Genomic DNA, 21,259 nt, shown 5'->3' on the forward strand with positions numbered 1-21,259 from the left:
CTCCCGTGTGGTATATAGATGTTAAAATTGGGAGATGTGTTTTAGGTTAACTTTTTTAGGCTTGCCAGCCTGTCTTTTAAAGTCCCCCTGCAGGGGGGGGGGGGGGGGGGTGGCTCTGAGTACTGGCCAATACCCTGTTTTGGGCGGGATCGTCGGTGGCTCTGAGTACTGGCCAATACCCTGTTTTGGGCGGGATCGTCGGTGGCTCTGAGTACTGGCCAATACCCTGTTTTGGGCGGGATCGTCGGTGGCTCTGAGTACTGGCCAATACCCTGTTTTGGGCGGGATCATCGGTGGCTCTGAGTACTGGCCAATACCCTGTTTTGGGCGGGATCGTCGGCTCTGAGTACTGGCCAATACCCTGTTTTGGGCGGGATCGTCGGTGGCTCTGAGTACTGGCCAATACCCTGTTTTGGGCGGGATCGTCGGATGGTTCATATCATAATCCATGATATGAAACATAGGTGACAGCTGACCTGAGGAATGTTCATTTAACTTCTGTCACCTGGCTGGTCGGGTTTATGAGGTTCCAACTTCTTTCAAGTCCGGGGTGGGGGGGGGGGGAACTACCTTATCTTGGTTAGGAGGTGCGGGTTTACACAGGCCTTGGGACAGAGAGTCTGCTGTCTCTATGGGGGGGCTTTGTAGTGCTGGGCCCCCTTCTGCTCCAGCCTGCCAGCAACTTTTAACACTTACACATCTGTCCCTGTGCCTCTCAGGAAGGGAGGGGGTGGGGAATAAAAGATTGAGGAATAACAAAAGGGGAACTCCGCGTCCATCTCTGATGGGGAAGTTTGCTACACTGGTAGGTTAAGCAGAACTATTTCCATTCGAGCTCCAAACCATTCTTAGTGGAGAAGGACTGAATCCTCCGTTAGATTATTACTGGACCTGTTGAAGAGATTTCCCTCCACTTCCTGCCCAGGTGACACCCAGGTTAAGCATGTCATCTCCCCCCCCCCCCCTTTGCCATTCCTTTCCGGGGCCTCTGTAGAGATGAAGTACTTGGCGTATCTAAACCTGCAGACAGAAATGTCGTCTGTTTTACTGAAAGTGTTTTTTTTTCTTCGAAAGATCCATTTAAGGGACAAGAAGAGATTTGAACGCGCGGAACGCGACAATAATCCGGGGTTGAATCTGAGAGAATTTACAGACTTTGAGCATCCTGAAGAAACGGATTACATGTCGGTAAGAACCCATAAAGAGTGATAGCCGGACACCCCCTCACTAGATGGAGAGGAACCTACATATCCAACATCAAAGGAAGGAAAGGTGGTGTATCATTGTAGTAGCGGTGTCAGTGATTGGCATCATCCGGGGCCATCAGACAACATGGAAGATTCATAGACCCCCATAGCTATGTACACGGTGCCTGGTGTTCCTCTTTGATGTTGTGCTGCTCTGGGAGGTTGTGTTGGAATGTTGCTGAACGTGTATTGGGCACGTCTTCTACTTCACAGGACCATCTTGTGGGGGGGGGGGGGGCGGTATGTGGATGTGGAATGTATTCTAGCCACTTGCCCTCCAGACGATTTACCCCCCCCCCCCTTCCTGACCAGGCCATTTTATGTGATACAGCGCTGCGTTACTTTAACTGACAATTGTGCGGTCATGCGACGCTGTACATAAAGGAAATTTATATAATTTTTTTCCCCACAAATAGAGCTTTTTTCGGTGGTACTTGATCACCTCTGCGCTTTTGTTTTCTTTTTGTTTTCCATTATAAACAAAAAGACCGACAATTTTGAAAAAAAGAAAAACAATATTTTTGCCTTTTTGCTATAAAACATATCCAGAAAAATAATTTCTTCATGAATTTCGGCCAAAATGTCTCCCGCTCCGTGTCTTCGCTCCGTGTCTTCGCTAAAAAAAAAAAATCCCGATATGTGTAAATTAATTGGTTTACGTGAAAGTTATAGCATTTACAAATGGCGGTGTGTGTGTATATATATGTATGTATGTGTGTATATATATACTGGAATTCTTTTTTGTACTAGTAATGGCGGCGATCAGCGAATTATAGCGGGACTGCGGCGGGCATTCTGACACTGGGGGGGGGGGGGGGAGGACAGAATAATTGCCACTGACATCCCCAGTGGCACCAATACAGGGATCAGTGCTAATATAAAGCCCCGACACTGTACTAATGACACTGGGCAGGAGGGGGTTAACATCTGGGGCCATCAAAGGGTTAACAGTGCGTTGTGGACTGTTTTACTATGTAAACATGCTGCTTTGTATTGCAATCCTGTGCAGAGCAATGCAAAGCAGCATGTCTGTGCTGACGGGAGAGATCTGTATTGTCTGCATACAGACCTCTCCCCTGTCAGCTCCGCCGACGATCACAGAGTCCCAGGCGAGAATCGGCGGTTGGGATCCGGTGATTGACATGCCGAGGAGCCATTAGCGGCGCGGGTAGGGAGCGCACACACGTGTGCCTCCTACCTGGAAATGCAAATCATGTATATATATATATGTGTGTGATTTTGCGCATCCCTGCCGCCCCGTAGCAGCACTTCCACTATAGAGCAGTTGGAAGCGGCTAGCCATAGATAGGAGAGCACTGTACACCCCCCAATGTATACTGCTGGTCATGTCATGAAAGGTCCCCATCGAGGTGGTTGGGGAAGGTGAGGCGGTGAGCGATCTGCCGCAGTCTACGTTGTGAGTTTGCGCTATCGGCATGAAAACTTTCTAGATATTAAGAGAAAACTGCAGAGGTGCAGGCTGTGCGTATCCAGATACTGCGAGGGGGATGGGTCCGGATTCACATCTATGGCCAGTAGATGATCTGGAAGACCCCCTGGAGCATCGATGTCTTTGTCTATAGAAGGAACATCTGGGAGAATGTGGTTGTATAAATACGAGGAACCTCCGGCACTCACGTACTGAGGGTGGTGATGGGTGATGGAGATGGCACATGGTATGACCCTCTACTCTGTAGCCCCGGGACATAGGGGACCCTTGGAGGCCAGACTGTGTATGGTGGGGATCCCTGGGGTGAAGGATGGTCTCCTAGCAGGAAGACGGGAGGATAACATCACGAGAGAACAGAAAGGTAGAACATCGGCTTTCCACGTCAGACATCGAACGTTTCCTGATATGGGGGGCAGAGATCATACAAGTATATTGTAATAACTGTCCATTGTAATCACATTGTAGGAGTTCGTTATCGAAGGAGCATTAGAAGAACATGACAAGGATGGCGATGGATTTGTTAGTTTGGAGGAATACCTCGGTGAATACTCCCAGGATCCAGGTATGAGGAAAACAAATGTCACCTTCTCAACGCCAAACCGACCGCCATGCAGTATCCCTAGGTCTGGGCGCCGATCCTGGGTCCGGGCGGGCGCCGATCCTGGGTCCGGGCGGGCGCCGATCCTGGGTCCGGGCGGGCGCCGATCCTGGGTCCGGGCGGGCGCCGATCCTGGGTCCGGGCGGGCGCCGATCCTGGGTCCGGGCGGGCGCCGATCCTGGGTCCGGGCGGGCGCCTATCCTGGGTCCGGGCGGGCGCCGATCCTGGGTCCAGTCAGACGCCGATCCTGGGTCCGGACGGGCGCCGATCCTGGGTCCGGACGGGCGCCGATCCTGGGTCCGGTAAGACGCCGATCCTGGGTCCGGACGGGCGCCGATCCTGGGTCCGGGCGTTGATCCTGGGTCCGGACGGGCGCCGATCCTGGGTCCGGACGGGCGCCGATCCTGGGTCCGGACGGGCGCCGATCCTGGGTCCGGACGGGCGCCGATCCTGGGTCCGGACGGGCGCCGATCCTGGGTCCGGACGGGCGCCGATCCTGGGTCCGGACGGGCGCCGATCCTGGGTCCGGACGGGCGCCGATCCTGGGTCCGGACGGGCGCCGATCCTGGGTCCGGACGGGCGCCGATCCTGGGTCCGGACGGGCGCCGATCCTGGGTCCGGGCGCCGATCCTGGGTCCGGGCGGGCGCCGATCCTGGGTCCGGGCGGGCGCCGATCCTGGGTCCGGGCGGGCGCCGATCCTGGGTCCGGGCGGGCGCCGATCCTGGGTCCGGGCGGGCGCCGATCCTGGGTCCGGGCGGGCGCCGATCCTGGGTCCGGGCGGGCGCCGATCCTGGGTCCGGGCGGGCGCCGATCCTGGGTCCGGGCGGGCGCCGATCCTGGGTCCGGGCGGGCGCCGATCCTGGGTCCGGACGGGCGCCGATCCTGGGTCCGGTAAGACGCCGATCCTGGGTCCGGTAAGACGCCGATCCTGGGTCCGGGCGGGCGCCGATCCTGGGTCCGGGCGGGCGCCGATCCTGGGTCCAGTCAGACGCCGATCCTGGGTCCGGGCGGGCGCCGATCCTGGGTCCGGGCGGGCGCCGATCCTGGGTCCAGTCAGACGCCGATCCTGGGTCCGGACGGGCGCCGATCCTGGGTCCAGTCAGACGCCGATCCTGGGTCCGGACGGGCGCCGATCCTGGGTCCGGACGGGCGCCGATCCTGGGTCCGGACGGGCGCCGATCCTGGGTCCGGGCGTCGATCCTGGGTCCGGACGGGCGCCGATCCTGGGTCCGGGCGTTGATCCTGGGTCCGGACGGGCGCCGATCCTGGGTCCGGGCGTTGATCCTGGGTCCAGACAGACGCTGATCCCGGCGGTGACTACATTATGCCTGAAATAAGCTGTGCTTACCCTAAAGTCTCATTTATATACTGATGATAAATTCACACAACATTCTGCTGGATATCATATGGAACAAGTTCTGCAACAATGTATCTATAACAGTCCAATAGATATTTTATCTTTTCTGAGGCTTCTTGTTCCCTTGGTGCCGACACCACACAATGCGGCCTGACAGAACTGGGCTTTTTTCCGTAGGGCCGCGTATTGGCTCACCTGTCTTTGTGCCGTACGGCACGCTCCCAGCACCAAGACCGGGTGTTACTGAGAGCCCCGAGTCCCGTACAAATTATCCGGACCCGGAACTCTCGATTTTGGGTCACCTGATCGCTGTGATAGCCTCTAATTGGCTATCACAATGGTCATTCACTGTGAAGCCCACCCCTGTGCTTTCTTTGAATGGAGGAGAGAGATACAATGTATACATACAGGACCCAGTCTATGATACATTGTATACGTACAGGATCCAGTCTATGATACATTGTATACGTACAGGACGCAGTCTATGATACATTGTATACGTACAGGACGCAGTCTATGATACATTGTATACGTACAGGACGCAGTCTATGATACATTGTATACGTACAGGACGCAGTCTATGATACATTGTATACGTACAGGACCCAGTCTGTGATACATTGTATACGTACAGGACCCAGTCTGTGATACATTGTATACGTACAGGACCCAGTCTGTGATACATTGTACACGTACAGGACCCAGTCTGTGATACATTGTATACGTACAGGATCCAGTCTATGATACATTGTATACGTACAGGACCCAGTCTATGATACATTGTATACGTACAGGACCCAGTCTATGATACATTGTATACGTACAGGACCCAGTCTATGATACATTGTATACGTACAGGACGCAGTCTGTGATACATTGTATACATACAGGACCCAGTCTATGATACATTGTATACGTACAGGACACATTATATCATACATTGTATACGTACAGGATCCAGTCTGTGATACATTGTATACATACAGGACCCAGTCTATGATACATTGTATACATACAGGACCCAGTCTATGATACATTGTATACATACAGGACACATTATATCATACATTGTATACATACAGGATCCAGTCTATGATACATTGTATACGTACAGGACCCAGTCTATGATACATTGTATACGTACAGGACGCAGTCTATGATACATTGTATACGTACAGGACCCAGTCTATGATACATTGTATACGTACAGGATCCAGTCTATGATACATTGTATACGTACAGGACCCAGTCTGTGATACATTGTATACTACCTGTCGGTGGTCGATGACTGTCGGTGTATTTACATAGGGCTGGCAGGAGGAAGTTAAGAAATGTGAATGTTTTATGTAAAAATGCGCATTTTTCCTGGTATCTCCTTTTCCAGAATTCGTAGGTCCCTGCTGGCTGGTAGCGGGGGTTGGGATGAGGGGACCACCATTGTGGAATTCGTATCCATTTGTTTTTCATTTCTTAAAGATGCCACCGAAGACCCCCAGTGGGTGATTGTGGAACGAGACCGCTTTGAGAACGATTATGACAAGGATGGTGACGGGAAGCTCAACCCCACCGAACTTCTGTCTTGGATCGTCCCAAACAATGTCGGGGTGTCACAGGAGGAGGTGAGCTTCACTCCCAGAATACTGGAGGAGATTTCCTCATCGCTGCAAATCTGTAGAAATGGGCAAACTTTACTCTTGGTCTTCAGTCAACTCGTTATTGATGGACAAATTGTATATATGACTTTGGTGATCCCGCTCTGACGAATGTCCCTCTGACGAGTGTTCCTCTCTGACGAGTGTTCCTCTCTGACGAGTGTTCCTCTCTGACGAGTGTTCCTCTCTGACGAATGTCCCTCTGACGAATGTCCCTCTGACGAATGTTCCTCTGACGAATGTCCCTCTCTGACGAATGTCCCTCTGACGAATGTCCCTCTGACGAATGTCCCTCTGACGAGTGTCCCCTCTATGACGAGTGTCCCCTCTATGGCCAGTGTCTCTCTGTGACGAATGTCCCTCTATGGCCAGTGTCTCTCTGTGACGAATGTTCCCTAAATGCCAGTGTCTCTCTGTGACGAATGTCCCTCTATGGCCAGTGTCTCTCTGTGACGAATGTTCCTCTATGGCCAGTGTCTCTCTGTGACGAATGTTCCTGCTCTGACCAATGTCTCTCTGTGACGAATGTTCCTGCTCTGACCAATGTCTCTCTGTGACGAATGTTCCTGCTCTGACCAATGTCTCTCTGTGACGAATGTTCCTGCTCTGACCAATGTCTCTCTGTGACGAATGTTCCTGCTCTGACCAGTGTCTCTCTGTGACGAATGTTCCTCTATGGCCAGTGTCTCTCTGTGACGAATGTTCCCTAAATGCCAGTGTCTCTCTATGACGAATGTTCCTCTATGGCCAATGTTCCTCTATGGCCAGTGTCTCTCTGTGACGAATGTTCCCTAAATGCCAGTGTCTCTCTGTGACGAATGTCCCTCTATGGCCAGTGTCTCTCTGTGATGAATGTTCCTGCTCTGACCAGTGTCTCTCTGTGACGAATGTTCCTGCTCTGACCAGTGTCTCTCTGTGACTAATGTTCCTGCTCTGACCAATGTCTCTCTGTGACGAATGTTCCTGCTCTGACCAATGTCTCTCTGTGACGAATGTTCCTGCTCTGACCAGTGTCTCTCTGTGACGAATGTTCCTCTATGGCCAGTGTCTCTCTGTGACGAATGTTCCCTAAATGCCAGTGTCTCTCTATGACGAATGTTCCTCTATGGCCAATGTTCCTCTATGGCCAGTGTCTCTCTGTGACGAATGTTCCCTAAATGCCAGTGTCTCTCTGTGACGAATGTCCCTCTATGGCCAGTGTCTCTCTGTGATGAATGTTCCTGCTCTGACCAGTGTCTCTCTGTGACGAATGTTCCTGCTCTGACCAGTGTCTCTCTGTGACTAATGTTCCTGCTCTGACCAATGTCTCTCTGTGACGAATGTTCCTGCTCTGACCAATGTCTCTCTGTGACGAATGTTCCTGCTCTGACCAGTGTCTCTCTGTGACGAATGTTCCCTAAATGCCAGTGTCTCTCTATGACGAATGTTTCTCTGTGACGAATGTTCCTCTATGGCCAGTGTCTCTCTATGATGAATGTTCCTGCTCTGACCAATGTCTCTCTGTGACGAATGTTCCTGCTCTGACCAGTGTCTCTCTGTGACGAATGTTCCTGCTCTGACCAGTGTCTCTCTGTGACGAATGTTCCCTAAATGCCAGTGTCTCTCTATGACGAATGTTTCTCTGTGACGAATGTTCCTCTATGGCCAGTGTCTCTCTGTGATGAATGTTCCTGCTCTGACCAATGTCTCTATGGCGAATGTCTCTTTCTTGTACAGGCCAGTCATCTGGTGGAATCCATTGACAAGGACGGCGATGGGAGACTTTCGGAAGCGGAGATCATGCAGAGCCGGGACATCTTCCTCACCAGCGAAGCCACAGATTACGGCCGGCAGCTTCAGGACGAACATTTCTACCACGACGAGCTCTGAGCCGCCGAAGCCGAACTCTTTATTTTTCTATTTATAGCGCGTCTCGGGTGACTAAAAGACGACTTTGTATAACTTAGCGGGAAGTGAGAGATTAGCCGTCTATAGAGCCAACCAGTTATGTGTGAAAAAACCTGAACTTTATAGCTTTTTATTTTTTTTGTTCTTGAAAGTCCCGGACCAAACGTTCAAGGAACAACCGTGACCCTTCAGAGATACAGATGACGAACGTTACAACGAATGTTACCAGTCAGTGGGTAGAAGATGGCGTCAGCCATCCCCGTTGTGGGCCGTCCCCGTCCCCGTTGTGGGCCGTCCCCGTCCCCGTTGTGGGCCGTCCCCGTTGTGGGCCGCCCCTGTCCCCGTTGTGGGCCGTCCCCGTTGTGGGCCGCCCCCGTCCCCGTTGTGGGCCGCCCCCGTCCCCGTTGTGGGCCGCCCCCGTCCCCGTTGTGGGCCGCCCCCGCCCCCGTTGTTGGTCCTCACTGACAGATTTTGTTACATATTTAACTTTTAGAGTGAAGCCAGGATCTGGAATAGTCGGCCGTCAGGGCGGCACACGGGGGGCTGCGTTTCCTTTCCTGACCCATATTGAGTTTTTTTTTTTTCTACTCCTGAAATGTGGATCCCGCCCGCCGCCCCCTCCGGTCTTCCATCTTTAACTTCCTGTTTTAGAACTGTGGCAAGCTCCGGTTCTCGGTGTTCCTCCCATGTAATGGGGAAATAACAGGCATGCTGCGTCCATCGCAGTCCCTTGGTGTCAGTGGCGCCATTGTCAGATCTGTACATCGCCAACAGTTTACATGCCGTACAGTCACACCAGTCCCTGTCCCCGAGGAGCGTCCAGTCCACAGTCCCCGAGGAGCGTCCAGTCCACAGTCCCCAAGGAGCGCCCAGTCCACAGTCCCCATCACATACATCCACTCCGGCCAGTTTAGACAGGAGCCAGTCATGGCAGGATTGTGGGAGGAGACCCAGGAAAGCACAGGGAGAAGTTGCAAACTCCATGCAGGTAGTGTCCTGGGCAGGATATTGATCTGGGACCCCAGCGCTGCAAGGTAACCGTGCTAACCTTCATCCCGCTGCGCTTCTTGGATAGTTTTTAAGACGAAGATTGCGGTGAGAGCTCTTTGTGCATCGGGATTGTCCGACTTGTAGACGTGCGCCTAACCCACCGCTTCTCCGAAAAGTGATCACGCCGCACTGCATGCAGTTATGGTGTGTTTGTAGCTCCTCCCCCTTCTCTTGATTGGATTGCGTTCCTCAGGTTTGCCGCCCACCGATCACAAAATGTTAATTGTTAGTTTTTTGCAATGGCCACGAAGCAAAGCATCCCGGCCACGGCAGGTGAGCACCCCCCCACCCCCACCCCCCGTCTCCTGCCATTGCATTGTGGAAATTCACTGCATCTGAGCACCGCAAACCAAAAATAAAAATATTTCAAGCAAACTCTCCCATCCGTCTATCCATGTCTCCAACCAACCATCCATCCATCCATTCATGTCTCCAACCAACCATCCATCCAACCATTCATTCATGTCTCCAACCAACCATTCAACCAACTATCCATCCATCCATCCATTCATTCATGTCTACAGCCATCCATCCAACCATTCATTCATGTCTCCAACCAACCAACCATCCATCCATCCAACCATTCATTCGTGTCTCCAACCAACCATCCATCCATCCATCCATCCAACCATTCATTCATGTCTCCAACCATCCATCCATCTATCCAACCATTAATTTGTGTCTCCAACCAACCATCCAACCAACTATCCATCCATCCATTCATTCATGTCTCCAGCCAACCATCCATCCATCCAACCATTCATTCATGTCTCCAACCATCCATCCATGTCTCCAGCCAACCATCTATCCATGTCTCCAACCAACCATCCATCCATCCAACCATTCATTCATGTCTCCAACCAACCATTCATTCATGTCTCCAACCATCCATCCATCCATGTCTCCAAGCAACCATCCATCCATTCATATCTTCAACTATCCATCCATGTCTTCAACCAACCATTCATTCATGTCTCCATTCCTCCATGTCTCCATTCCTCCATGTCTCCATCCCTCCATGTCTCCATCCATCCACGTCTCCATCCATCCACGTCTCCATGCTTTCTTTTGCTACGAAATCACATTGAAACCCCCCCCCCAGCATTTATGGCCATCTGTAGTAAGGGCAGATGATTCATTTAGCATTTACTTCCTGGAATCTATCTGCCCTTAACTCAAGCATGTAGGGTGTGCTTAACTGAGAAAACTCCTCCTCCTCTCCTGAAGACTTCTGGGATGTATGATATCATTTGTCTAGGCCAGAAACCAGGAAGTGAAGAAATGTTAAAAAAGAGTTCAGAACAAATCAATCTGATATAATTTCCTGACTATTTATGAAGCTGCATAAGGATTACGAGTCGGTGTTGACTGAGAGAGTGAAGTTTCACTTTAAGGGGGGAGGCGCTTGGAGGGGCGTTAAAAATTATTGTTTTTAACTCCTCCCAACCACACATCTAAACTTTATTGTTAAAAAAATAAATGGATATTTTGTCAAAAAAAGCGAGGAGCTCTTACAAAGACAGTCCCAAGGGGTGGGGCATTTCACAGAGCCCCCGATTTCATATACGTGGGTGGCTACCCTTTTATTTTTAGTTGTCATTTTCCCTGTTGGCTACAGCAGACTGAATGGACCTCGGTACCTTACATGATCAGTGTGCGCCCCTCCTCCCCTCCCCCCTCCACCACGATCTGCGGCCTCCCTACTTGTGTTTACATCCTGCTGTAATACCTCCCTCTGCCTTTAGAGGGATCTATTGGGAGACAGAGAGAGGGGCATGTTCCAGCCAATCACAGAGACCCCCCCCCTCCCCTCCCCTTTCCACCAGCTCTGTACTGGCTGGAGGTCGCTCCTCTGGGTACCTCTTGTAGGATTGGCAGCGTTTTGTTCTGCCATTTTAGTGCCTCCGTATGTAACAGAATAAACGTCCCTCCCCCTCCCCCCCCCCCCCCCCGTGTGGACAGAGCCTCGTGTGTATTGGCTGAGTATTCCCTCCAGTTTTCCTGGCCTTGGATAAAGTTTACAAAACGGTTAACTCATCTTGAAGTCCGATGTTTTTCTTGCTGGATTTACTACAACAATGTTGGACTTGTCATGTCATGCGAAGGCGAATCTTTTACCTCGAACACTGTATGCCCCAAAGTATGTTGACATCTATCACACCTAGATGAGGTTGTCAGGCATTCCAGTACCATGGCCAATAATAGAGTTACTGACCCCCCCCCCCCCACCTTGTGTCTATAACTCACTCTCTTGGGAGGACCTCCCACAAGGTTTTGGAGGTGTCTGAGGGAATTTGAGGTCAGCTGCTGATGTTGGATGAGAAGACCTGGCTCACATGTTGAGAACCAAAAATAGACCTGGCTTGCCATCAGTGTTTCAATTCATCCCAAAGGTGTTTAGTAGGGTTGAAATCAGTGTCCTGTGCAGAAGACTCGAGTTCCACCAGGACCACAAACCTGAGCACCTTTGGGAATAAGAAGACCTCATCCAAATTGGTCAAACCATGTCCTTATGGAGCTCGATCCACTCTTCTGGGAAGCTTATGTAGATGAGAAGACCTGGCTCACTATCTGTGTTCCAATTCATCCCCAGGGTGTTCAGTAGAGTTGAGGTCAGGGCTCTGTGCAGAACATTGGAGTTCCTCCAGGACCTCAAACCTATTGTACACCTTTGGGATAAGAAGACCTCATCCAAATTGGTCAAACCATGGCCTTATGGAGCTTGCTCCACTCTTCTGGGAAGCCTATGTTAGATGAGAAGACCTGGCTCACTATCGGTGTTCCAATTCATCCCCAGGGTGTTCAGTAGAGTTGAGGTCAGGGCTCTGTGCAGAACACTGGAGTTCCTCCAGGACCTCAAACCTAGTGTACACCTTTGGGATAAGAAGACCTCATCCAAATTGGTCAAACCATGTCCTTATGGAGCTCGATCCACTCTTCTGGGAAGCTTATGTAGATGAGAAGACCTGGCTCACTATCGGTGTTCCAATTCATCCCCAGGGTGTTCAGTAGAGTTGAGGTCAGGGCTCTGTGCAGAACATTGGAGTTCCTCCAGCACCTCAAACCTATTGTACACCTTTGGGATAAGAAGACCTCATCCAAATTGGTCAAACCATGTCCTTATGGAGCTTGCTCCACTCTTCTGGGAAGCCTATGTTAGATGAGAAGACCTGGCTCACTATCGGTGTTCCAATTCATCCCCAGGGTGTTCAGTAGAGTTGAGGTCAGGGCTCTGTGCAGAACATTGGAGTTCCTCCAGGACCTCAAACCTATTGTACACCTTTGGGATAAGAAGACCTCATCCAAATTGGTCAAACCATGTCCTTATGGAGCTTGCTCCACTCTTCTGGGAAGCTTATGTTAGATGAGAAGACCTGGCTCACTATCGGTGTTCCAATTCATCCCCAGGGTGTTCAGTAGAGTTGAGGTCAGGGCTCTGTGCAGAACATTGGAGTTCCTCCAGGACCTCAAACCTATTGTACACCTTTGGGATAAGAAGACCTCATCCGAAAGACGTTTGGTACAGTTAAGGGTAGGTACTGACGAGAAAACCTTATACCAAAGGTCTTCCAAAAGTAGGGTTGAGGTCAGGGCTCTGTGCAGGACATTGGAGTTCCTCCACACCAAATTGGTACAACCATGTCGTTGTGGAGCTGGCTCCACTCTTCTGGGAAGCTTCCTACAAGATTTTCGAGTGTCTATGGGAATTTATGTCCATTTGTGAGGTTAGGGAGAATGTCACCAGCACACCGAGGATCACCAATATGAGTCCAAAAGTTTTAATGAACGATCACATAGTTACAGCAAGGCAATGTTTCGGAGTCTCCCAGGACCCCTTCATCGTCACATGCCTGATGAAGGGGTCCTGTGAGACTACGAAACGTTGCCTTGCTGTAACTCTGTGATCATTCATTAAAACGTTTGGATCCATATTGGTGATCCTCGGTGTGCTGGTGACATTCTCCCTTAGTGATTCTGTTTGGTTCCAGCCAACAGTCGCTGCACCACCCACTTATACACAACGCCATTTTGGATTGTACACTTGCATTTGTGAGGTACTGATGTTGGATGAGAAGACCCGGCTCACTATCAGTCTTTCAATTCATCCCAAAGGTGTTCAGTAGGTTGAGGTCAGGGCTCTGTACAGGACTCCGGAGTCCCTCCACACCAAACTGGTCAAACCATGGTCTTTTCCTTTTTTTTCCTAGAGCTGACTTTATGCATTTGACCATCATGAGCTTGTAAGCCATCCCATTCCAAAACCATGACCTTGATATGGATTTGCACCTCCCATCCCCCTCATGCCCATGAATAAGTAGATGCCCCTTTTGAGGCTACACTATCTTCCATTCTTCTGAGAAGACTTCCCCCAAGTTGTTGGAGGGTGTCTGTGGGAATTTGTGCCCATTTGTGAGGTCAAGTTCTGATGTTGGATGTGAAGACCCGGATCACCTCATCTCCAATCCATCGCAAAGTTGTTTAGTAGCAGAACAGAATATGGTCCACTTCAGGTTGTCGCCATGTTGGAAGTGCGATCCAGTCTAAAGCTGGAGTATTGAACTAAACTTCATGGAAGTCAGAAAATTGGGTTTTTTTTTCCCCAGAAGAGATCCAAATCGCATTTTTGTGCGATGACTCAGATCCTTCACATCACAGCCCCCCCACTCTTGTATCTCAATCCCATTCTTACATATTGATGTGTTACACACTGGTCCTCGGCACCCCCCTGCCCAGGTTTTCACAATAGTGTTCTCATCACCCCCCCATCCCATTGACAGCAGCCTGCTGAACCCCCCCCCCCCCCCTTCACATCACAGTTCCCTTCATTCACAGTAGTGTCCTCTGTCCCCCTTCATGTCACCTCCCTCCCCCCCCCCAGCAGCGTCCTCCATCTCCATTTACATCAACACCCCCCAACAATTTTGTCTGTCCCCCCTTCACATCACTCCCCCTCAACAGTAGTGTCCTCTGTCCCATATTCACATCAACCCCCCCCCCCCCATTAGTGTCCTCTTCCTCCCTTCACATCAACACCCCCAACAGTAATGTCTTCTGTCCCCCTTCACATCACCCCCCCCCCCAGCAGTAGTGTCCTCTGTCATATATACACATCAACCCCCCCCCCCCCATTAGTGTCCTCTTCCTCCCTTCACATCAACACCCCCAACAGTAATGTCTGCTGTCCCCCTTCACATCACCCCCCCAACAGTAGTGTCCTCTGTCATATATACACATCAACCCCCCCCCCCCCCCCCATTAGTGTCCTCTCCCTCCCTTCACATCAACACCCCCAATAGTAGTCTTCTGTCCCCCTTCACATCACCCCCCCCCCAACAGTAGTGTCCTCTGTCATATATACACATCAACTCCCCCCCCCCCCCCATTAGTGTCCTCTCCCTCCCTTCACATCAACACCCCCAATAGTAATGTCTTCTGTCCCCCTTCACATCACCCCCCCCAACAGTAGTGTCCTCTGTCCCCTATTCATATCAACCCCCCCATAGTAGTGCCCCCTGCCCCCTTCACATCAACACCCCCCAACAGTAGTGCCCCCTTCACATCAACACCCCCCCCATCAGAAGTGCCCCGTGCCCCCCTTCACATCAACACCCCCCAACAGTAGTATCTTCTGTCCCCCTTCACATCACTCCCACCCCCAACGTAGTGTCCTCTGTCCCCTATTCATATCAACCCCCCCATAGTAGTGCCCCTGCCCCCTTCACATCAACACCCCCCAACAGTAGTGCCCCCTTCACATCAACACCCCCCCAACAGAAGTGCTCCCTGCCCCCCTTCACATCAACACCCCCCAACAGTAGTGTCTTCTGTCCCCCTTCACATCAACAACCCCCCCCAACAATAGTGTTCTTTGCCCCCCTTCATGTCACCCTCTTCCCCCACAGTGTCCTCCACCCCTTAGAGCAGTGTTTCTCAACTCCAGTCCTCATGGACCCCCAACAGGTCATGTTTTCAGGATTTCCATTATTTTGCACAGGTGATTTGATCAGTTTCACTGCCTTAGTAATTACCACAGCTGTTTCATCTGAGGGAAATCCTGAAAACATGACCTGTTGGGGGTCCATGAGGACTGGAGTTGAGAAACACTGCCTTAGAGGGACACACAGCAGAGTAGATGGAGGGGGGGAGCAGGAGCAGCTAGAGCTACATTTTTTTATTAACAGGCTGAAAAGACCTCCCGCTCCTGCCCTCCATCCAGTGCTGTTATGCCTCTCGCTCTCTGATCTGCTCTGACAATGACAATGGGAAAAGAACTGGCCCATAAATGGTGACTACCATGGTCCGGATCCAGACCGCGGTCCACCATTTAGAGATTCCTGGTCTAATGTTTTTCTGTCTACCAATGAGTGATACTAGAGACGGCATGGCCATGTGCTGAATTGTATGCACCTGGATTTAGAGTTGGACATCCACTAAGCTCCTATGTGGGATGGTCACGTACCTGACTGTGGAGACTGATATGATAAGGGGGGCCTCTTGTGCAATTCCCGTCCAAGCACCCCTGGTAGTGGAGACAGGGACTGCTGGGGCAGTGGAAGGGCGCAGGTGCCAGGAAACTGGAGCGGTGAACTTGAGCTCGGAAACACCGGAGTCCTTCCAGTAGTAGTATGGAGTCGGATCAGAAGCCAGCCAAACAGGTGCCTGGTCAGGATCAAGGTCAGGAATGGGAACGTGGTGAAGGGCCAAGTCAGGAGACAGAATTATGGTCAGAAGTCCAAGCCGTGGTCAAATACACAGGTGGGCAGCAGACATAACAGGCAAGGGTGATGTGGCATGGGTGTCATGAACAAGGTAAGTAGACTTTCAGGGCACTCGAGATACAGGAACCAGAGCTTGAGACAATCCAGCACTGGGGCTAGGCAGGCCTTGGGTATAAATAGGCTGCTGTGGCCCGCACATGCATGCACCATGGCCTTTACATGGCATCCTTGTCCTTGGACCTCTAGCCAGGCTCATGACCCTTCACACGCGCATGAAAAGGAGTAGTCCCTGCTCATGGGAATCAGCACTTCCTGCACAAAATCCCTGCCAGTGATGGGAGTCCACAAACCAGTATGTATGACATTTCACAACTCTTGTTGAGGACCCTACAGAGACCCCGCCATGACTGTAGATCCAAAACTGGCCGTTCCCTGCAATAGCTGAACATTTTATATCTTTATACCGGACTTCTCTGCTCACCTGAATGTTCTTTGTGGTTTCTGGTACAAATCCATTTGTGTTTTGGGCTTCTGTAGACAGATATACACTATATTTCCAAAAGTATTGATCCACCGACATTTCCACACACATGACCTTTAATGGCCCCCCAGTCTTAGTCCGTAGGGTTCAATATTGAGTTGGCCCCGCCCTTTCCACACACATGACCTTTAATGGACCCCCAGTCTTAGTCCGTAGGGTTCAATATTGAGTTGGCCCCGCTCTTTCCACACACATGACCTTTATTGGCCCCCCAGTCTTAGTCCGTAGGGTTCAATATTGAGTTGGCCCCGCCCTTTCCACACACATGACCTTTAATGGCCCCCCAGTCTCAGTCCGTAGGGTTCAATATTGAGTTGGCCCCGCCCTTTCCACACACATGACCTTTAATGGCCCCCCAGTCTTAGTCCGTAAGGTCCAATATTGAGTTGGGCCCGCCCTTTCCACACACATGACCTTTAATGGCTCCCCAGTCTTAGTCCGTAGGGTTCAATATTGAGTTGGCCCCGCCCTTTCCACACACATGACCTTTAATGGCCTCCCAGTCTTAGTCCGTAGGGTTCAATATTGAGTTGGCCCCGCCCTTTCCACGCACATGACCTTTAATGGCCCCCCAGTCTCAGTCCGTAGGGTTCAATATTGAGTTGGCCCCGCCCTTTCCACACACATGACCTTTAATGGCCCCCCAGTCTTAGTCCGTAAGGTCCAATATTGAGTTGGGCCCGCCCTTTCCACACACATGACCTTTAATGGCTCCCCAGTCTTAGTCCGTAGGGTTCAATATTGAGTTGGCCCCGCCCTTTCCACACACATGACCTTTAATGGCCTCCCAGTCTTAGTCCGTAGGGTTCAATATTGAGTTGGCCCCGCCCTTTCCACGCACATGACCTTTAATGGCCCCCCAGTCTTAGTCCGTAGGGTTCAATATTGAGTTGGCCCCGCCCTTTGCAGCTATAACAGCTTCAACTCTTCTGGGAAGGCCGTCCACAAGGTTTAGGAGGGTGTCTATGGGAAGGTTGGACCATTCTTCCAGAAGCACATTTGTCAGGTCAGGCACTGATGTCGGGGGAGGGGCACTGATGTCGGGGGAGGAGGCCTGGCTCGCAGTTTCCGCTCTAATTCATCCCAAAGGTGTTCTATGGGGTTGAGGTCAGGACTCTGTGCAGGACAGTCAAGTTCCTCCACCCCAAACTGGCTCCTCCATGTCTTAATGGACCTTGCTTTGCGCACTAGGGGGCCGTCATGTTGGAACAGGAAGGGGTAATCCCCAAACTCATCCCACAAAGTTGGGAGCATGAAATTGGCCAAAATGTAAGTGTTCTCTTCACTGGAACTAGGGGGCCAAGCCCAACCCCTGAAGATAAAACCACCCCGCACCATAATCCCCCCACGACCAAACTTTACACTTGGCACAATGCAGTCAGACAAGTACTGTTCTGGCAACCACCAAAGCCAGACACGTCCATCGGATTGCCAGACAGAGAAGCGTGATTGGTCACTCCAGAGAACACACCTCCTCTGCTCTAGAGTCCAGTGGCGGCGTGCTTTACACCACGGCATCCGACGCTTTGCATTGCACTTGGTGATGGAAGGCTTGGATGCAGCTGCTCGGCCATGGAAACCCATTCCATGAAGCTCTCTACGCACTGTTGTTGGGCTCATCTGAAGGCCACACCAAGTTTGGAGGTCTTTAGCTATTGACTCTGCAGACAGTTGGTGACTTCTGCGCACTGTGCGCTTCAGCATGCGCTGACCCCGCCCTGTCATGTGACGTGGCCTACCACTTGGTGGCTGAGTGGCTGTTGTTCCCAGTTGCTTCCACTTTGTTATAATCCCACTAACAGTTGAGCGTGGAATATTTAGTAGCCAGGAAATGTCACGGATGGACTTATTGCCCAGGTGGCCACCTATCACGGGACCACGCTTGGAGTCACTGAGCTCCTGAGAGCGACCCATTCTTTCACCAATGGTTGTAGAAGCCGTCTGCATGCCTAGGGGCTTGATTGTATACACCTGTGTCCATGGAGGGGATTGGAGCACCTGAATCACATGATATGGAGGGGATTGGAACACCTGAATCACATGATATGGAGGGGATTGGAACGCCTGAATCACATGATATGGAGGGGATTGGAACGCCTGAATCACATGATATGGAGGGGATTGGAACGCCTGAATCACATGATATGGAGGGGATTGGAACGCCTGAATCACATGATATGGAGGGGATTGGAACGCCTGAATCACATGACATGGATGGGATTAGAACACCTGAATCACATGATATGGAGGGGATTGGAACGCCTGAATCACATGATATGGAGGGGATTGGAACGCCTGAATCACATGATATGGAGGGCGGGGCCAATACTTGGGGCAATATAGTGTATGTAAGTTTATGAATTCTGCGTTCACAGACAGAACTAATCAAACTTCCCAATAAACGCAGAACCCAGCAGGCGCTTTGCTTGCAGTGAGCAGATCACAATGAGACGCACAGTAATGCATCTGATGAAAGGTGAAGCCGGTCCTTCATAGGATGAAACTAATCCCCCCCCACCCCCCACACAGTCTGCCCCTATAGGAGTGTTTATATTGTCCCTTATAACTGCCTCTGGGGTACCGAGGAGCGCCAAGTGCAAATGTTTATGATGCGCAGAGGGCAAATCAAAATGTTTATTGAACAAAGGTAATGGAGAAAGCCAATGCGATTCGGGGTAAATGCCCCCCCCTTCCTCAGGACTAGTGTGCTGAAAATGTGGAATATGACATAAAACTCATAAAAATGATCCTGGCTTGTAGTTCTCAATAGAAGACAATGACTTGTTGCAGCTTCTAATGCACATTGTGAGACGCTCCCAGTGTGCAGTGACATCAGAGGAAGACATTTCAGACCAGGACAGGAGCCAATACACCTGTGCAAGGCTGAAGGGGAGGAGCCGGTACACCTGTGCAAGACTAAAGGGGAGGAGCCAGACACCTGTATAAGACTGAAGGGGAGGAGCCAGTGTACCTGTGCAAGACTGAAGAGGAGAGGCCAGTATGTGGATGGGCACCTATGTGACTTGCCTGCCCATGCTGGGTGCAGGGGTGGGGTGTGTGAATACCATACTTTGGATGATGAGCAATGTTTGCCGGGAGATCGGAGTCCTGGACCGCGTTCTGTGTTCCATGTACTCAGAATGGCAACTGAATTCACCCCCCCCCCCCATCTCCTGTGCTGGGCAGTGAGGGGTTTGTGCTGCCGAAATATCTGCTTTTTTCTTCAGCTTCTGTCGGCACCGGAAGAGCCCACACAGGGCTGAATGTACAACAAAACTTCTTGCCCCGCACCCAGAACTACATATCCCGAGAATCAGGCGACAGGAATTACACATCACAGAATAATCTCTGGTGGTCTGCAGTCTGTGCATTGTGTAATATATAGAACGGACACTAGATGGCGGTGTAGAGCGCCCATGTCATACATAGAATGGACGCTAGATGGCGGTGAAGAGCGCACATGTCATACATAGAACGGACACTAGATGGCGGTGCAGAGAGGGAAGAGGTTTATCCTGTGCTGGGCCCCGTCGTCTGGCCAGCAGGGGGAGTGCTGGAGGCCGGAGTAGCGGCAAGATGAGTATCCCCTGAACCAACTGCGCATGTGCAAGCCTAAGGAACGACAAGCCGATCACCGAACTACTGAAGCCGAACATTACCTGAGTTACATTAACCCCTTACGTGCCAAATTCTCTGCAGCGACATCGGGCAGCAGGGGGGCGGCAGTGATAGTGACGTCAGGGAGGGCTGCCCTCTCTCCGATCCGTTATGCTCCTCAATCCGGAGATCCGATCCATCTTGCAGCCTGTAAGGGGTTAACTGTGGCAGCTCTGTGCTAAAGTCGGAGATCGGCTTCTTCGGCCTGAAACCGGCACATGCGCAGTCGCTTCAGGGGATACTCCGCCATTCTCTGCTGACTCCTCCAGAGACATGGCCGCCAAGAGAGCGCTGGTGATCCTGGCCAAGGGAGCCGAGGAGATGGAGACCGTCATCCCCACCGACCTGATGAGGAGGGCCGGGGTGAGGACTGAGAGCTCCCGGGAGAGCAAAGGGATCCTCTTCTCCCCCCCCCCTCTTCTCCCCCCCCCTCTCTCCCCCCCCTCTCCCCCCCCCTTCTCCCCCTTCCCCCCCCCCCTTCTCCCCTCCCCCCCCCCCTTCTCCCCTCCCCCCCCCCTTCTCCCCTCCCCCCCCCCCCCCCCCTCCCCCCCCCCCCCCCTTCTCCCCTTCCCCCCCTCTTCTCTTCCCCCCCCTCTTCTCCCCTCCCCCTCTCTCTCCCCCTCTCCCCCCCCCTCTCCTCTCCCCCCCCCTCTCTCTTCTCCCCCCCCCTCTCCTCTCCCCCCCCCCCCTCTCTCTTCTTCTCTCCCCCCCCTCTCTCTTCTTCTCTCCCCCCCCCTCTCTCTTCTTCTTCTCCCCCCCCTCTCTCTTCTTCTTCTCCCCCCCCCTCTCTCTTCTTCTCCCCCCCCCCCTCTCTCTTCTTCTCCCCCCCCCCTCTCTCTTCTTCTCCCCCCCCCTCTCTCTTCTTCTCCCCCCCCTCTCTCTTCTCTCCCCCCCCTCTCTCTTCTTCTCCCCCCCCCTCTCTCTTCTTCTCCCCCCCCCTCTCTCTTCTTCTCCCCCCCCCTCTCTCTTCTCCCCCCCCCTCTCTCTTCTTCTCCCCCCCCCCTCTCTCTTCTTCTCCCCCCCCCCTCTCTCTTCTTCTCCCCCCCCTCTCTCTTCTTCTCCCCCCCCCTCTCTCTTCTTCTCCCCCCCCTCTCTCTTCT

At 52.0% G+C, this 21,259-nt stretch overlaps 1 protein-coding gene across 1 annotated transcript; it reads left to right on the top strand.

Annotated features, from left to right (window-relative positions):
* Window positions 1–981: 981 nt before the first annotated feature.
* Window positions 982–11,279, top strand: RCN2 (reticulocalbin 2). Its single transcript, XM_089668194.1, has 4 exons — window positions 982–1,188; window positions 3,163–3,259; window positions 6,130–6,272; window positions 8,022–11,279. The coding sequence occupies exons 1-4, from the start codon at window positions 997–999 to the stop codon at window positions 8,172–8,174; spliced, it is 585 nt and encodes a 194-aa protein (XP_089524320.1). The 5' UTR covers window positions 982–996; the 3' UTR covers window positions 8,175–11,279.
* Window positions 11,280–21,259: the final 9,980 nt, after the last annotated feature.

Source organism: Staurois parvus, unplaced genomic scaffold (genome assembly GCF_062004578.1).
Source record: "Staurois parvus isolate SC_StPar_1 unplaced genomic scaffold, SC_StPar_1.0 ptg003940l, whole genome shotgun sequence".
Taxonomy (NCBI): Eukaryota; Metazoa; Chordata; class Amphibia; order Anura; family Ranidae; genus Staurois; species Staurois parvus.

Excerpts from the sequence above, each read along its gene's own strand:
- RCN2 (XM_089668194.1), top strand. The coding sequence starts at position 997 with ATGAAGTACTTGGCGTATCTAAACCTGCAGACAGAAATGTCGTCTGTT. Across the intron at positions 1,189-3,162 it reads AAGAAACGGATTACATGTCG|GAGTTCGTTATCGAAGGAGC; the intron begins GTAAGAACCCAT and ends ATCACATTGTAG. Across the intron at positions 6,273-8,021 it reads TCGGGGTGTCACAGGAGGAG|GCCAGTCATCTGGTGGAATC; the intron begins GTGAGCTTCACT and ends TTTCTTGTACAG.